Source organism: Pan troglodytes, chromosome 1 (assembly GCF_028858775.2).
Source record: "Pan troglodytes isolate AG18354 chromosome 1, NHGRI_mPanTro3-v2.0_pri, whole genome shotgun sequence".
NCBI classification, from domain to species: domain Eukaryota; kingdom Metazoa; phylum Chordata; class Mammalia; order Primates; family Hominidae; genus Pan; species Pan troglodytes.
Window position 1 is genome coordinate 153,045,040 of NC_072398.2, and position 18,553 is coordinate 153,063,592.

At 35.9% G+C, this 18,553-nt stretch overlaps 1 protein-coding gene across 37 annotated transcripts in view; it reads left to right on the forward strand.

The window, feature by feature from the left end:
• FUBP1 (far upstream element binding protein 1) overlaps positions 1–18,553 on the forward strand; it is a 35,831-nt gene that overhangs the window by 7,431 nt on the left and 9,847 nt on the right. For 12 of the 37 annotated variants that reach the window (XR_010159472.1, XR_008539556.2, XR_010159485.1 and 9 more), the window contains 17 exons: positions 2,092–2,182; positions 3,897–3,935; positions 4,763–4,802; positions 5,328–5,380; positions 5,478–5,549; positions 5,681–5,738; positions 7,175–7,337; positions 7,438–7,536; positions 7,659–7,760; positions 8,050–8,152; positions 8,244–8,344; positions 8,695–8,836; positions 9,480–9,640; positions 11,912–12,063; positions 12,145–12,224; positions 15,723–15,851; positions 17,098–17,172. Coding sequence is in view for 15 of the 37 variants with exons in the window: in XM_054667501.2 (XP_054523476.1) it covers positions 2,092–2,182; positions 3,897–3,935; positions 4,763–4,802; positions 5,328–5,380; positions 5,478–5,549; positions 5,681–5,738; positions 7,175–7,337; positions 7,438–7,536; positions 7,659–7,760; positions 8,050–8,152; positions 8,244–8,344; positions 8,695–8,836; positions 9,480–9,640; positions 11,912–12,063; positions 12,145–12,224; positions 15,723–15,851; positions 17,098–17,172 (1,660 nt within the window). In the remaining 22 variants the exon portion in view is untranslated. Of the gene's footprint in view, positions 1–2,091; positions 2,183–3,022; positions 3,086–3,896; positions 3,936–4,762; positions 4,803–5,327; positions 5,381–5,477; positions 5,550–5,680; positions 5,739–7,174; positions 7,338–7,437; positions 7,537–7,658; positions 7,761–8,049; positions 8,153–8,243; positions 8,345–8,694; positions 8,837–9,479; positions 9,641–11,911; positions 12,064–12,144; positions 12,225–15,722; positions 15,852–17,097; positions 17,173–18,553 lie in introns of all 37 variants that reach the window. The other 25 variants (XR_008539559.2, XR_010159458.1, XR_010159475.1 and 22 more) reach the window with 3 other exon arrangements.

Below are 18,553 nucleotides of genomic sequence, written 5' to 3' on the forward strand. Positions count from 1 at the left end.
CATTATTAGGAAAATAAGATTTAAATTAGACACCCAGAAACAAAAACAGGTTTGTAATTGGTAAAGTGAAAGATGGTTAAAGAAGGTTAGATTGACCAAAGCGAGAATTTACCTTTTTTTTTTTTTTTTTTGAGACAGAGTCTCATGCCGTTGCCCAGGCTGGAGTGCAGTGGCGTGATCTTGGCTCACCGTAACCTCCACTTCCTGGGTTCAAGCAGTTCTCCCACTTGAGCCTCCCGAGTAGCTGGGTGACATGCGCCACCACGCTCAGCTAATTTCTTTGTATTTTTAGTAGAGACTGGGTTTCTCCATGTTGGTCAGGCTGGTCTCGAACTCCTGACCTCAGTGATCTGCCCGCCTTGGCCTCCCAAAATGCTGGGATTACAGGCATGAGCCACTGTGTCCGGCTGAGAGTGTACCTTTTTTTTTTTTTTATCAAGCAATCTAGTACTTGATCCTAATATTCTTTGTGGTAGGTGTTTGCATTTTTAGATTAGGAAAAGGGAAATCTAGGAGTCCTAGGAAATACAGTTGGTATATGGGAACTGATATGTAATTAGACTTAATGACTTAAGCACTTAACTATAATCTTAACCTCTCCAGTTGTCTGATGAAGTTAGTATATGGGAACTGATACATAGACTTAAGTGATCCATGTTGAATTTATGACTTCAGCACTTAACTATAATTTTACCCTCTCCAGTTGTCTGATGATGATAAAAACTTGAAGCAGTTATCCATATGGGGATCTCTTTGGGGAATCCCAGTCACCAAAAGTTAGGTTTTCTTTAATATTTTTTCATGGAAGATTTCAAATATACTCAAAATTGAAATAATTATATAATAAATTCTTATGAGCCCATCACACATCAATAATGAATGTACAGTATTGCAGTGTGGAGCTTGGCCTATTGCTGACCACTCAGCAATGTGGCAGAACCACTCCATGATTCCCCATGGAAATGGGAACTACTTCAGTTGTCCTTTTATAGAAAAATTCAGTAAGTATCTGCTGATTGTGCCCTACTTGTGACTTGAAGCCAGGTTTTGTTTTGTTTTGTTTTGTTTTGTTTTTAACAGTCTTGCTCTGTCATCCAAGAGGGGCATGATATTGGTGCACTGCAACCTCCACCTCCTGGGTTCAAGTGATTCTCGTGCCTCAGCCTCCCGAGTAGCTGGGACTATGGGCGTGCACCACCACACCTGGCTAATTTTTGTATTTAGTAGAGATGGAGTTTCATCATGTTGCCCAGGCTGCTCTTGAACTCCTGAGCTCAAGCAATCTACCCACCTCCACCTCCCAAAGTGCTAAGATTACAGGCATGAGCCACCATGACAGCAAAGCTGGGTATTTCTTAAATTGGTTCAGTCAGGTGCAATAAATTATTTGCCCTACTCTAAAATTTAAAAATCTTCTAAGAGAATTATGGTTTTGCAGCTGAGGTTTTTTTAAGACTTGAGCTCCCTGGACTCCTACATATATCCTTAGAACAACATTGTCCAGTAGAAGTACAATGTGAGCCACATGTTTTGTTTAACCCAGCATATCCAAAATATTACCCCCTTTGCATGTGCTTAATATAAAAATTTAAGATGATTTATATTCCAGGTTTTCAATATTCAGTGAGTAATTTTACACTTAGAGCAAGTATCATTTCAGATTAGTCACATTTCGAGTACTCAATAACCACATATGGCTAGTGGCTACCTTACTAGATAGCATAGCCTTTGAGTCCCACAAAGTGTTCACATTCTATGTGTTTACACACATCTTTTGAAGTGTCATGACAGCCAGATAGGATCCAGATTTTCTTTAAATCTGGTCTCTCTTCCGGATTCCTAGTTGATTACTTCTTTGTTGCTTCTTATATGGATGTATCAGAAGTTTAATAATCTCATGATTATTATGTTAACTGCCTGAAGTATTAATGGTAGCAATAAATTGAACTATAATTTTAATTTTTCAAGTAAATTTTCTTATGTGATACTAAATATTTCACATATACATGTATCAGGAAGTAAATGGGGGTAATTTAGTAATGAATAGTATATAATAGTTTATGATGGTATTTTTCTTTTTTTTTTTTTTAGATTGCAGCAAAAATTGGAGGTGATGCAGGGACATCACTGAATTCAAATGACTATGGTTATGGGGGACAAAAAAGACCTTTAGAAGATGGAGGTAAGTTATACTCTTAAGTATTTTAAATTGTTTTTCAGAGTGTTTAGTTGAAGTGATTCTCGGTATTTTTCTGTTATTTTATTGAGATATTAACTTTTATTATAAGGTTGTTAAAATTGTAAGCTGTATATTGGCCTAAAAGGGGGGAAAGAAAACTAGACAAGGTAAGTAAAATTTGAAAGAAATTTTTTAAAAATTTTTTAAAAAAAGGAAGTTTTGTCTTAATAGAAAACAATTTATTTTCCCTCTTTTAGGATTGTGCCAGATTGAAAGTTTGCACAGACGTCTTGTTAATAGTATTAAAAAACATATAAATTGCTTAGAAGACACTTCACTGGTTTTACTCATACGTGAATGGATTTTAATATGCCGTATTTTCGTCATTTTTCTATTTCCAATTGCACCTTAAAGGTTGAAATTCCTATAGTTTGCTACTCTAGTGTGTTGCAGGTTATACCATTTTTTTTTAATGTTCTTTACTTTCAGTACTTTTGTGTTTCACGTTTAGCTTTAAACCTGTGGATTAAAACAGTGGATTTACAGTGCTTTGTATTTTTAAAAATCGTAATCGTTGAAGCTTCTGAACTTAGAAGTCTGCATGTATTTTTTGTTTTAGGTTTGATATATGAGTTTTGATACATTTTCTTTTTACCCTTTTTTTTAAAGGGAGGATTCTCACTGAGGCTATAGAATGTATTTGTAGCTTTTGACCAGGAGAACTTGGTTTCCTTTTATTTAAGTGTCTTTCATACTTATAGTGAGGTTTTTAATGTAGAAAAAAAATGAGCTAATGATGCTTCAGATGTTGTATGTAATGTATTCTTTTTATTTTATGTGTAGATGGCTCTTGGACAAGTCCGAGCAGTACAACACACTGGGAGGGAATGCCCTCTCCTTTTAAAGGCAGGAATTTTTATTTATTACCTGTGTTCAGTATGTAAACGTGAAATAAACCAGTGGATTCTTAAATGGACACAAATATTTCTTGGATTATGTGTCTGCACATATTTTATTTTTGCTGCACAACATTCTGATGTTTAATCATTTAAGTTTGAAGGGGGGAGGAGAATGTAGTACTTTGAGCTATAGGTTGTCTGTTCCAAGGTATGCATTGTATTCATCTGTGTAATGGATTTAGATGAAGGTAGTCATGTAGTTGCTTTGAGATTTTATTTTTTTGCTAAAGTTTTATGCAGTGAAATGTTTGTTTATAAATAATAGAACAGTTTAGGTTGAGATTGCCTTGTAATGTTGTGGGGGGGTTTTTTGTTTTATTTTTTGGGGCATAGCTTTGTGGTCACTGTCAGATACACTTTAATGTCAGATTTTTGTAGTTTGATAGGCTTTTCTCCCCCCAGTCTTCAGTTCCTGAGGTGGAAGCATCATTAGCCTTTAGCATGTGATATTTTGCTAGTAATGGACCTAAAGTACGTTGTCTTGTATCATTCTAATGTGCTTAACATACATTAAGGTCAGTGATTTCTTAAAAATCAGATAACTATTTTAATGTCTGTGCATCTTTTGAACGTGGAGAGAATGAAGTATCGTTTCTTTTTTAGATTACTGAGTTTGGGTTGAATTTTGGCAGTTTTGGTTCAAATGATAAACCATACCTTCAGATATTTCAATAAATGTTTATATTGTTATTCTTGTTTGGGAGGGGAGAAGCTTTGTACTTAATTGGCAAAAAATTAAAAGACACTTAATTTTGCAGATCAACCAGATGCTAAGAAAGTTGCTCCTCAAAATGACTGTAAGTATTCCTTTTAAACTGGGTCAAAAGCTAAAGTAACAATTTCAATGTTAAGATTTTGTTCATATTGGAAATCATCGTTCTCAGTAAACTACCGCAAGAACAAAAAACCCAACATCGCATATTCTCACTCATAGGTGGGAATTGAACAATGAGATCACATGGACACATGAAGGGGAATATCACACTCTGGGGACTGTGGTGGGGTGGGGGGATGGGGGAGGGATAGCACTGGGAGATATACCTAAGGCTAGATGACGAGTTAGTGGGTGCAGCACACCAGCATGGCACATGTATACATATGTAACTGACCTGCACAATGTGCACATGTACCCTAAAACTTAAAGTATAATAATAAAAACAAAACAAAACAAAACAAAAAAGATTTTGTTCATATTATTGGGTATCTTTGAAGTTAGTTGGTTTATGAGTATTTTGGATCAGCTAGCCTGAATTTCTTTGTAAATATATACCTTTTTCTCCTATTTTACAATCTGTCCCATTAATTGTGGCCGGGTATATGTAAGGATTGGTTGCTGAATTATTTTACATATTTAACAACTCCAATTCTTGATCTATACTTGTACAACTTGAAAAAGGAAATTATTTTGTTCTGTGCCATTGCTAATATAATGTCTTCCCTTTCATTGGCTCTCTTGCCCCTGTCAATGCCAATATAAATATTGTGTAAAAAATTTGACTCTCTTCAAGGTGTTGTCTGTGCATTAGGGAGAGATTTTTGAATGTTTGATGTGATTGTGTTGTTAAATATATAAGTAAATTTAAATTTTGAATTTTTGTTTTATTTTTATTTAATTTTTTGATAGCTTTTGGAACACAGTTACCACCGATGCATCAGCAGCAAAGGTACAGTCACAAGATTTTCAAAAACTACTCTGCAAGTTTTGGTTGAGCTGTATGTAAAAACACAACCACATTGGTGTATATTGAATATGTGTCTGTGTATTTTTTGGTGTACCTAGTTCATATCACTCCCCGTGGGAAGGTACCATAAAGTGATGATTTTTCTTTTGAGTGAGAAAAATTTGTGATTTGGAGAGATAGGTGGAATTAACCACATTTTAGAAGAACGGGGGTGAATTGGAGTAACTGTTAAGATGACATTCTCTAAACTCCACTTCAACTTCTTTACAGTTAATGCCTTCAGACTGTTCCATTCATCATCCCTTCTTCACTTGATGTGTCATCTTAAAATTCTTAATTTAACTACTCAAGTAATAAGACCATATTTTTTGACGTGAGTCTGAGCCTAGAACCTTAGTTTAAGCCATTGGGAGACATTAGACTTCCATTTTTATTAATAGATTAGCTTTTATTTGTAAACAAAGTATCTTTCATTGAAGGAAAATGGTGCTTTCTGTTATTTCTTAGCAGATCTGTAATGACAGAAGAATACAAAGTTCCAGATGGAATGGTTGGATTCAGTAAGTAACTTGATTTTTAAAGTTTTGAAAACATGATCAAAACATACTTTAGAATCTTTCAACCAAAAAAAAAAAATTTTTTTTTTTTTCTAACTAGTAATTGGCAGAGGAGGTGAACAGATCTCACGCATACAACAGGAATCTGGATGCAAAATACAGATAGCTCCTGGTAATGTTACATTCTCATGGTATTTTCAGTGTGACTAGAAAACTAGCTTTTTTTTTTTTTAAGGCTTCTAGTAACATTAATGCTACTTTTAATCTTTTGACCTGAAGTTTTCTGTTTGTTTTAAATTGTAGACAGTGGTGGCCTTCCAGAAAGGTCCTGTATGTTAACTGGAACACCTGAATCTGTCCAGTAAGTTTGAAAAATCTTAAAAATCTACTTAGGTAACAACAGCAGAACTCTTTGAATTTCGTCTCTTCTCTTTGTTACTGCTTTATTTTACACTATGGTTTCGCTGCCACCTTCCCTCAAAGTCCTCCAACTCCTTTGAAGTTTATGCCTCATGCCTTTCTCAGGTAGGGTTCATCATCTGAATCATTAAACACAGAAAATGGTTAAAACAACTCCATATCTACTCCAGTCTCTACTTGTAAAGCCACGTGTAGCCTGGAGAAGAATGCACAGTCAGGTTGACTGGTGACACCTAAAACTCAGACATTAAGCTCAAGTGGACTGTTGTGTTGCCTGTATTTCCCTAGTTCCATTCACTTTTCCACTCCTCTCCCAGGCTCTTTAATACTGTATTTCCCCACCTCCAAATCTTCAGCATCTAACCCCACCCTCTCCCACTTAAGCTTATTTACTGAGAAAATGGAAGCAAATGATAAGAAGCTTTTCTTTTTCCCTACCACTAAACCTACCAGCCTTCATTTTTCCTCTGTTCACATAGTACTCAGGTAATTGCTTTCCTTTTGTGTTCGTGTGCCTAAAGCCAGCCCTTTCTTCCTACTGAAGGTTCAGCCTGCAGTTGTACTTTCTTCTGCATTATTAGTTCTCCCTCATTACTAGGTTTTTTCTTTTCTTTTTTTTGAGACGAAGTCTCGCTCTGTTGCCAGGCTGGACTCGGCTCACTGCAACCTCCGCCTCCCGAGTAGCTGGGACTACAGGTGCATGCCACCACACCCAGCTAATTTTTGTATTTTTTTAGTAGAGACAGGGTTTCACCATGTTGGCCGGGATGGTCTCGATCTCTTGACCTCATGATCCACCCACCTCGGCCTCCCAAAGTCCTGGGATTACAGGCGTGAGCCACTTCCCCCCAGCCTGATTTTCTTTATGGCACTTTCCAAATAATGTGTTATTCATTTGACATGTTATTTTTACTTATTTAATGAAATGAAGCCACTCTAGCAGGAACCCTGTTTCTTTGAGTGCTATTACCCCATTACCTAGAATAGCACCTGCACATAGTTGATATTTAAATATTTGTTGAATGAATAATTGTAGCATATGAGTAAGCAAAATGGTAGTTTAAAAATGTAAATAAATCATTTAGTTCTTGGAAGAATCAGTTTAATTCTAAGATAACTTTAGCATTAGAGTTCTTTCTTGGAAATTTTGGACTATTCTTTAAAAATTGTATATCTAGAAAATTTTTTTGCATAATCTCTCAATCTTTGACCCTTGATGGCATTTTCTTTCAGTTAAAAGTAAAAACATTGTTAAAGTTAGCATCAAGGCACCTAATCCTGAACTGGGATAGGAGGAGTTATATTGCTTTATATTTCTCTATTTGAATAAGCTTGGGTATGCTACAGCTTACTATTTAAATATTAATTTGTTAACAGGTCAGCAAAACGGTTACTGGACCAGATTGTTGAAAAAGGAAGACCAGCTCCTGGCTTCCATCATGGCGATGGACCGGGAAATGCAGTTCAAGAAATCATGATTCCAGCTAGCAAGGCAGGATTAGTCATTGGAAAAGGGGGAGAAACTATTAAACAGCTTCAGGTATTGTTATTTTTGTGAAATGGCTACTTTTGATCTGTTTTGATGCCCATTTTTGTCCACTTCCTTTTGTTAATATATATTATTTCTATGATTATAACAGGAACGGGCTGGAGTTAAAATGGTTATGATTCAAGACGGGCCGCAGAACACTGGTGCTGACAAACCTCTTAGGATTACAGGAGACCCATATAAAGTTCAAGTAAACTTAACTTTATACTTTATAAAGAAAGAGTGGGTTGAATGGGGTTGGGCAAAATATGCATGAATAATTAAAATGTTTTGAGACATGCTTTCTAAATTAGCTAACTTTTTCTGCTTTAGCAAGCCAAGGAAATGGTGTTAGAGTTAATTCGTGATCAAGGCGGTTTCAGAGAAGTTCGGAATGAGTATGGGTCAAGAATAGGAGGAAATGAAGGGATAGATGTAAGTAAAAATACCCATTCCGAAATGGTTGTATGCTAATTCATAAATATAATAGTGTTTTCTGTTTTGTGTTAAGTAGCTCTAACATTGTTATCCTTTTATTTCACCTTTATACTTTAGAATACAGAATTCTATATATCTTGTTACCCTATTTACTATAAATATAGAATTATATGTACTTTTATGATTTGAGGCAGATTTTCAGGAAACAGCGCTTTTTTAAAATACTTTTTTTTACTTTAAACCCTGAGAAGCTAGCTTTCTTAATACTTAGTCTTTTTTACATAAGGTCCCCATTCCAAGATTTGCTGTTGGCATTGTAATAGGAAGAAATGGAGAGATGATCAAAAAAATACAAAATGATGCTGGTGTTCGCATTCAGTTTAAGCCAGGTGAGTATATATAATAATCTTGTAAGTGTTGGCAGCAATGAGTTTTGACATACATTTATTGTTTAATTAATTTTGTTTCTTTGTTTCGAAGATGATGGGACAACACCCGAGAGGATAGCACAAATAACAGGACCTCCAGACCGATGTCAACATGCTGCAGAAATTATTACAGACCTTCTTCGAAGTGTTCAGGTTTGATAGAAAGTTAACATTTTCATTTTTTGTTTTTATGGAAAAGTATTTTCCTTCATGAAATCTGAAGTTACCTCTATATCAGAGTCTGCTTGATGATACTTTATTAATGGAGAAAGTTTAAATTGCTTTAAGGTAAAGATCTTGGAGCAGGAAGAACTACTACCTTAAAGTGCTACCTTATTTACTCTTGTATTTTAAAAAATGTTATTACTTATTATTAGGGCCAGTTCATCTCTACATTTCTGATTCAGGTATATGAGAGCTGGGAAAAATAAACTTAATAATTTTATCATGAAACAAAAGTATTTCTGTGCTGACTCTTCGTTCTTGTCTTTCCCTCTCTATAGGCTGGTAATCCTGGTGGACCTGGACCTGGTGGTCGAGGAAGAGGTAGAGGTCAAGGCAACTGGAACATGGGACCACCTGGTGGACTACAGGAATTTAATTTTATTGTGCCAACTGGGAAAACTGGATTAATAATAGGAAAAGGCAATGTATTTTAAACTCTTAATGTTTTAACACATTATTCATTTTTCTGGACACTTTCTGTTGCTGTCGTAAACAAGTGGCAATGCTTTTTCTCTGACCGTATTTTAGTAGAAAAGCATTCTTATGTTAATATGTAACAAGTAAAACATAAATGAGGGATCTCATGTATATTTATAGAAAGAGCAGGATTTTAATCTTACTAGCTTCTAGAGAAAGCGAACTAAGAGATAATTAGTAGCATAAGAAATGTCTTTTGACCGAAAAAGTGGTTTGAGTGTTTTTGTTTGTGCATTTTGGTTTTTCCCGACTCATATTTTAAAAATTTGAATGTTTATAAGTGTATTAGTTTATATTTACACTGCTTTTAAAAGCAGTTAATTCAAATATTTTATTATAATCACATTAAGGTTATGTTTAAACATACCAAGTAAATGTAAATGTATTTTAAGAGAAGCATGAAATGCTTCCTAAAATTTGATTTTCAGTGTAGAATATTAAATGAAAAATCTTAATACAATATTGTCAATTAGGATACTGACCAAACCATATTTTTAATGGCCCATTTAATTGTGATCATTTTCTTCTAAATAGCTCCTAGTACACCCTTGAAACCTTTAGAGAAATTACTGTCTTTTGATTTTAGGAGGTGAAACCATAAAAAGCATAAGCCAGCAGTCTGGTGCAAGAATAGAACTTCAGAGAAATCCTCCACCAAATGCAGATCCTAATATGAAGTTATTTACAATTCGTGGCACTCCACAACAGATAGACTATGCTCGGCAACTCATAGAAGAAAAGATTGGTGTGAGTATACTTTAAACTTTTAATTTTTAGTGTAGACCCTTAGACTGTAGTTAAATTAAGACATTTATTCAAATACATCAAAGGAAAATGTATCATTACTAGTCAGCATTTATAGATTTCATGATATGTATAATGGATACAACGTGAAGATTTTCCAGCAATGAAAATAACCTAATTAAATGTGTAGTTACAGGTTTTGAGAACAACCTTACATTTGGGTGTGGCTAGATAAGAGGAGGGTAGTGTTACCTGCAGGCATGATATTAGTGTTGGTGTAGGATTGTGGAACATACTTGAAGGACATAGTTAACGGGAATTCATTACTTGTTAAGATTTTACTCTACTGAACCCCAGCGAGGCAAACAAGATAAATCAGGTACATCTGCCGCTCTACAGTAGAAATTCATAAATCCTAGGTTTTGGACTGGCTCACAGATCATCTGGGGGTATTAAAATGTAGACTATTTGGGTGCTTCCCACTCCTACACATAATATACAGAGACAGACCTGACTCAAAATGTCTGGGATAGGGCCCAGCATCTAATTTTACATAGATGTTTGGGTGATTCTGGTGCACAGACAAATTTGGAAATTTTTTCTCCAGGAAAGTTTTCTGTTAGAACAAAAAAGTATGAAACGCTTTGACTGCTTTTTTGTAAGTGAGGCAGACAGTGTCTTACTGGAGTTTTTAACACAAAGTGTGCAGGGAGCATCTTAAATTATTAGAATTGCCTAGGAAAAATTATTTTTGGTGTTTGCCATGCTGTGAATGGGGTGCGTGCAAAACAAGGTTGACACTGTTTCTGTCAACTTGGGAAGACAAAAATAGATGTACAAAAGACGCTTAAGGAACGTCTTACAGAATGTACACAAACATTGTAAGTTCTGTTGTATGGATAGTTTAATGGTTCAAAAAATGAAGAGGATGTTTGTAGAGTAATGATAGAGGTTGATGCCATGGCAAAAAAATGAATAGCACATCTTGGTTTTTTATTTTACAGTATTAGCCTAACATGCATGGGTCAGGATTTCTGTTGGATTCATGGAAAAACAAGATAGATTGTTTTGGAGAAGCAATTTGGTGTGGTGATTAAGAGCATGGACTCTGTAGTCGGGTTGCCTGAGTTCAGAATTCTGTGAATCATTTACTGGTTCTGTGACCTTGGAGAAGTTACTCAGGCTTTTCTGTGCCTTGGTTTCCTCCTGTAAAATGAGGATAATGGTATCTACTTCATAGAGTTGTAGGGATTAAATGAATGTTCATGTGTGTGTCACTTAAAAGAATGCCTGCCACATAACCCTAAAAAATGTTGCTACTTTTTCAGTATTATTTTTACTACTTGGAAAGAATAGGTCATGGATAGTAAGTGAGAGATGACAGCAATTGGAGATTTAAAGAGACAAGTTAATAAAAAGAACTTTAAAGGTCATGAAGTTTAGTTTCCCTATTTTGCAGTGAGAAATTTACAACAAAATGTAGTGTTAGCATTTTGTCCAGCATGTCGCCTGGTTGTGTTAACTACTCAGAAGGAGCATTTAGGACAGTTAAGTGTAATGTCTTTGTTGGCTTAACAAAACAGAAATCAGTTAAGCGTTACTAATGGTGTGGCATGCATGCATGATAAGGATATAAAATATCCTGATTTATTGAAGGAATTAAAAAGGGAATTTTTGTGCTATTAAACATCATGATACATGAAAGGCCAAAAAGGATATAAATTATTGATCTGAATGGGATTTTAGTGACAGAAATAGGTTGTGAGGTGGATTTTAGTTTCATAGTGAAACAACTAGCTACTAATGTTATCAGTGAAATGTTCAGAAGACGATGATACAGGACCCAAGCAGTTTGGGAATATATTGTCAAGATGGTTGTCTCATGTTAGGCAAGTAGATATAGAGAGAAGAGCTGAAGATAAGGACCTGATTTCTGTGATTAAGATGGAAAAAGATAGTAAAAGTAAGAATTATAAAAGGAAAGGGAACTACTGCTGTCCGCAAACAAGCTAAAGGAAATTTAATTGCTAATTTAAATTTAATTTAATTTAAATTGCATTTAATTGCTACTGCTATTGATTTTAGTGAATTTTACATGTCTCATTATTATGGCAGATGAAATAGTTTTTGCAAAATGAATGAGGAAAGGAAGGAAAACCTAAAATTTGTTGTTTGTGACTATAAGAGGGTAGAAATGGATGATTATTTGGCCATAGAGTTGTTTAACCATTACTGTGTTTTTCTGATTTTTCTATGTCATCCTTTTTTTTGTAGGGCCCAGTAAATCCTTTAGGGCCACCTGTACCCCATGGGCCCCATGGTGTCCCAGGCCCCCATGGACCTCCTGGGCCTCCAGGGCCTGGAACTCCAATGGGACCATACAACCCTGCACCTTATAATCCTGGACCACCAGGCCCGGCTCCTCAGTAAGTATTGGGTTTAGTTCTGGGCTTTCCCCAAAGATTCTAGTTTTGGGACTGTATTTTTATACTGATTTTTCTTTTCAGTGGTCCTCCAGCCCCATATGCTCCCCAGGGATGGGGAAATGCATATCCACACTGGCAGCAGCAGGCTCCTCCTGATCCAGGTAGAAGATGCTTATTATTTGTGTGTTATCTGTATTATTTTCCACTCCTGTTACATTATTAAATTTTCTAGTGTTGATTCTACATTTGTATGCATCACCTTCACTCACTTTACTCTTTCAACAGTGTTAGGCACTGCCTCTACCCCAGTGTATAGGACTGACATGAATATGAGCTCTGCTTTTATGGAATTTCTTTCTACTTGCCTTTGGCTTATGAGTTGATACAGTAGAATGATAAAAGCTAAAAGTTGCAGGAAAGAGCACAGTGTCATAGGTTTTGGATACCAGTGCTGTCAAATGTGTAGTATGTTCATTGTGACATTATCTGTGGAAAAATAGTTTTTACTTATTTAGAAAAGTATGTGATAGGGGCTGGGCACTGAGGCTCACGTCTGTAATACCACCTATTCAGAAGTCTGAGGCTGAGGCTTGAGACCAGCCTGGGCAATATGGCAAGACCCATCTCTAAAAAAATTTGTTTTAAATTAGCCGGGCAGGGTGGTATGTGCCTGTACTTCTAGCTGCTCAGAAGGCTGAGGTGGGAGGATTGCTTGAGCCTAGAAGTTCTGGATTGTATTGAGCTGTGGGCACACCATTGCACTCCCCTGGGCAACAGAATGGGATCCCATCTCTTAAAAAATTATGTATATATGTAACAGTCTATATAAATATATATATATATATAACAGTCTAACAGAGTGTTAAGTATTGGGGCATTAAACTTCCAAATTGTCAAATAAGATATCTGTTCTAGTACTCCTCATATGACAACTTCATGTGAGTAAAAATCAGGCCTGTATTTAATAACTGCATGCTAAAGCCCAAATACGTTTAATTATTTTCTATATTCAGATTTATTTATTATATCCTATTATATTCTGGCATCTTTCCATACCCTGTAGTTTGCTTTCCATCTTGGTCAAAGAGTCATTCTTTGAAACCAATTAACATTTATTTATGATCCTTTTTTCTCACCTGCTACCTACCTTTTAGGCCTCTTTCACTCGTGTAGTTTCAAGGAAAATATACTCAATTATGGAATACTTTCTACACATAATACATTTATCCCAAAAAAACTTGAAGTAATTTATGTAAATGAAATTGCTTGATTAACTTCATAGGAAGTGTGCTGTTTGGAATATGATGACACAGCATGACAGTTACCAAGCATGACTCGAGTTGTGCTAGGATATAGGTGTGCAAAGTTGGGGCTGTGTTCTATAGCAAAAGAATGCACTCCCAGCATAAGCAACACTGATGGAAGGGGCTCACAGGGTACAGGATATAATACTCTAACCACTACTTTTTGGAGAATGAAAGGGCTTTTCTTTCCCTCTTGTTGGCTGATTGGGATGGTATAATTAATGGGATTGAAGAGTTTGAGTAGGTTAAAAGGCAGATTCATATTGGGTAACTTGGATCTGCCAGGATTGTATTTTTGAGCACTACTGGGTGGTTAGCATGATTGAGGAAAAATGATGGGAATAAGAAGTGGAAGTGGTCTTTGTATCACAAGTTGAATTTCTCACTTGGAGTAGTAGTGAAGTCACTACTGTAAGAGCTGGTCAGTGAATGTGGTTGCAGCATGGCCTTTGGGCAAGAAGTAACCCATTTAACTAAAACCAGCTGGTTGGCCCCACTCAGATTTATCAAAGGGTTACTGGGTCCCTGGGGGTGGATATTGCTTATATTAGACTTAGAATAGCATACTGTTTTAATATTATATGAACTAAAATGTTTCTTTAAAAAAAGAGTGGTCTGTTAATGGATTTATGTAGTGGTCAAGAATTTAGACTTCAGAGTCAAATAAACCTATATCAGTCCTAGTCCTACAGTTTACTAATTGTGAGATGTCAAGCAAGTTTTTGAACTCCTCTAAGCCTCTGTTTTCTTATCTATAAATTAATAAATGAATGAATCTTGGGTTGAGTGAATATTTAGTAAATTCTTAGTACATACTAGTTATTTGTAACTGTGAGACTGGTTTTTTGGTATGGTTTTCACATTTGGGAGTAGAAATACCACTTCCTAAAGTCTGTTTTATCTCAAATTCTCTATCCAGGCATAGTGTAAAGTGAAATACCTAGATTTCTTGATTAATATACAGATAATGGCCAGACGCCATGGCTAAAACCTGTGACGCTAGCACTTCGGAAGGCTGAGGCGGGCGGATCACTTGAGGTCAGGAGTTGGAGACCAGCCTGGCAAAACATGGCGAAACCCTGTCTCTACTAAAAATACAAAAATTAGCTGGATGTGGTGGCGGGTGTCTGTAATCCCAGCTACTTAGGAGGCTGAGACAGGAGAACTCCTTGAGAATTGCTCCACTGCCCTCCAGCCTGGGCAACAGAGTGAGACACTTCATCTCAAAAAAAAAAAAAATACAGATAATGACACTATTGAGATATGTAAACATCCAACATACAAAAGCAGTACATTGGGCAATTGAGAAAAGTTTGGAGGGTGTCCTAATAACACCTTACAATTATATTACCTTGCAATTTTCTTTTTCTAGAAATTCTTGCTCATTTTTCTCAAACTTGACTAACCTTTATTAAGCAGCTGAGAATTGCTACTGTTCAGAATGAAGGTATAATAGAAAATTTAAAAGTTTTAATTGTATGGTATTCCTAGTATAAAAGACAATCAAGTTTTTTCTGGTTTCTAGAAGATTGAAAGGTCTCAAACTGTTCGCACTTCAGTTGATGTGGGAGATGAGTGAGGGTCAGTCAAGTGTAGAGGAGACAACATAGCTAAAAGCCGAGACACGGGCATAGTGATTTCTGAAAAGTACAAGCACTGTGTTGTGGCTGGAGCTTGGGTGTTGAAGAGATACAACCAAAGGGAGAGATGAGGCTGAAATGGAAAGGATAAGCCAGGGGCTTCAGGCTGTTAAAGATGTTGAATGATAGGCTGTACTTAAGCTTTGAACATCCTGAAGATTGCAGAGAATGAAGAATTTCAAGTAGGATGACATCAAGTTTATAACATTCAATGTGAAATAGGATGAAATGTGGCTAATCTTCTTTAAGATTTTTATATTTTCTCTTCATTGAAAATAAGGACAAAGTTCATTGTTCTAAAATAATTTTCTTTCTTATACAGGTTAGTCCCTAGAAATGTTTTTCTTTAGTCATCTTCTAGATAGAACTGTTTGTGCTTGAGGTGAAACCAATTTAGAAAAAAACAAGGGCACAGGATGGTTTGAGACAGAGCATTGGATTTGGAGCCAAAAGACCTTTATTCATATCCCAGTTATGCCACTCAGTAGTTTTTAACCTAGGAAAGTCACTTGGTCTCTGACACTTGGTTTTCTTTAATAAAAGCTGATGGTGACAACAAAAATAATAGAAAATATAAGTTTTCATATACTTTTTTTAATGTTCTAGTTAATTTTGGGGGCTGTATATTTGCCAGAGAGCTGGGGGGGTGGTGTGTGTGTGTGAGAGAGAGAATTACAGACTTCACATGCAAACCTTGAACTTTCATTTATTTTAGCTAAGGCAGGAACGGATCCAAATTCAGCAGCTTGGGCTGCTTATTACGCTCACTATTATCAACAGCAAGCACAGCCACCACCAGCAGCCCCTGCAGGTGCACCAACTACAACTCAAACTAATGGACAAGGTAACTACAGAACTTATTGTATGTGAAAGCCAAAACTTGTGCTTGGAATTATATATGAAGTACATCACTGTATAATACCTAAAATTTCTGACATTATTTAATTATAATTTAAGCAGACTTTTCCTTTTTTAAATTGTTACTTTGAAATAGTTTCAAACTTTCATAAAAGTTGTAAGAAGAATACCAGGAGCACCCAGATAGCCCAGCTGTTAATGTTTTATTCCCTTGTTTACTCTGTTACCATCTATATCATACATGTGTATCTGTGTGTATTTATTTTAAATATCCATTATAATTAGTTCTGAAGGAAGCTAATTATATCCAGCATAATTAGTTCTGAAAGAAATCACTGAAGACTAAACTGTAGACATGATGTCCTGTTGGGTACTTCTTCAAAAATACATAACCATCATACAGCCCTCCAAATCAGTAAGTCAACATTGATATATTAAGTTCTTTATATCATTATGGATTTCTGATTTTTGCAATAGGTTATATTTTTAAAGTATTTTTATAATTTTGATAATCAGATTATCCTGGATTTGGCCAGTCAGGGAGTATATTCAGGGTGGTGCCTATATCCTTTTGAAATACCTGTCATTCTTTTAAGCACTTCCATACTGTCTGGCACAGTAAGATTGTTATTTTGTGCTTTCTGGGCTCCAGCCCTTGAGTCAGCTATTTCTTCAAGGAGCTCTGATTCCTTTTAGTAGAGTATGGTAGTTAGAAACGAGACTTGAGTATGCTTGTTGCTACTGAGGTGTAATTGCTTCTAGCTTCTTTTAACAGGCAGAACTAGGAAATATATTTACATACATGCATACCTACATACACACACCAAAAAACACATAAACATCGATATATGTATATTTTTTAAAAACTATGTTCATATCACCACATCCATTTCAGCATTTTGGGGTTTTCAAGCCTTTTCCTTTTTTGTACTTGTTTACAAACGGTGAGAAACCTGGTGTCCTCAGTGTATTTCCTTATTTGACATGCATTTACTTATATGTTCAACATAACCAGTCTTCAAACAGGTTGGTTTTCTTTTCTGTCCACCACCTCTGTACCCCCAGTACCTTCTATCTTTGGCACTGTTAGGGATGCCACCACCACATAGTACCTCCCTCCTACCCTCACTGTCACATTGCAGGCCCCTGCCAGCTCCTGCACCCAAGGAAACGGCCAAAATTGCCTTTTAAAAACTTTAATTCTGTTTTTTGTTTTGTTTTGCTTGAACAAGGAGATCAGCAGAATCCAGCCCCAGCTGGACAGGTTGATTATACCAAGGCTTGGGAAGAGTACTACAAGAAAATGGGTATGTTTTATACATTTCTTGAAAATGCATACTTAATTAAATTGAAACAAATTATTCTCTTCAGGAAGAGAATAATTGAATAAAATCACTGGACTTGTAAACATATCAAGACAGTTGTAAATTATAGTTTTTAAATTTGTGGTTATATGGCAAGGAAATTTTTTTTTCTAATTGCATTTGTCAACCAGTTATTAATTGAAACTAGAAATGTCCTTACTGGTACATACAATATTAACATTACTATACTTTTGACAATGACAGTTATATATATTATCAGTCTAAATGACATAAGGTTAAATTTTAATGTGTCAGGCGAAAATTGTGTGTGATACCATTATTTTTGCTGCAAGATAAGCAGGTAAGAAGTAATCTGCAGTGACGGAAAGTAACCAAGTGATGGAACCAGAATCTGGCTTCCAAGAGGGTCTGAGTCCCAAGCTTGTCTCCCAAATTTGTCTCTTTAGGAACCATTTGGAACCTGATACTATACTTCTGGACAAATCACTATGTTTCAGCTGCTCTTGCTCTTAGTCATTTAAAATTATTACATACCACAGCTAGATGTCACAAATGAAAGCTAAATTGGTAAGCTTGGTTATCCTTCACTATCAGAAAAAGAATCTATAGGTGGTAGAGTTTTGTCATAAGAGAACGGTCTACTTGGGATTTTCAATGTTTTCTTTGCCAAAGAATGTTTCTCATTCTCCACAGAAAGAAAAATTTCCAGAAAGGTGACGATTTTAATCTTCTAGATGTAAAATTACATATACCTGATGATAAAGTTGTTTTGCACAACTGGTTTCTTTTTAAAGAAAAATTGTTTTTCCTCTTAGAATGGCTTCCTAGGAGAGTCATGTTCCGTCTCTTTCTGAGGCTTTAACAGATTATGTTTTTGTGACCTAGCTTAGGCAGATCTACAGTAGCTACAATTCGGCAAAAAGAAACTTTTAACTTAAAAACAGCATACTCTGATTAAGGTTGGTTACATAATTTATTTTCTGAACTGGGATCCTTTTTAGAATGAATAGGGATGCTATTAATAATCATGCCCTGACAGCATTGTGGTCAGGACCTGTAATCAACTTAACTTTAATTACATAGCATCACCATTTTAAAAGACTTGAGCATGAGCCACGTGCGGTGGCACACACTTGTAGTCCCAGCTGCTTGGGAGGCTAAGGTGGAAGGATTCCTTGAACACAGGAGATTGAGGCCAGCGTTGGCATCATAGTGAGACCTGGTCACCTGTTTGGGTTAAAAATCACTAACTTCAACTTCTGTTTTCTCAATGGGTAATGTCCCCTAGATAGGGTCCCTAGTTATTATTAAGTAGGTAAAAATAAAGGCTTGTTAATGGATTTAGGTAATTACGGAGGAATGA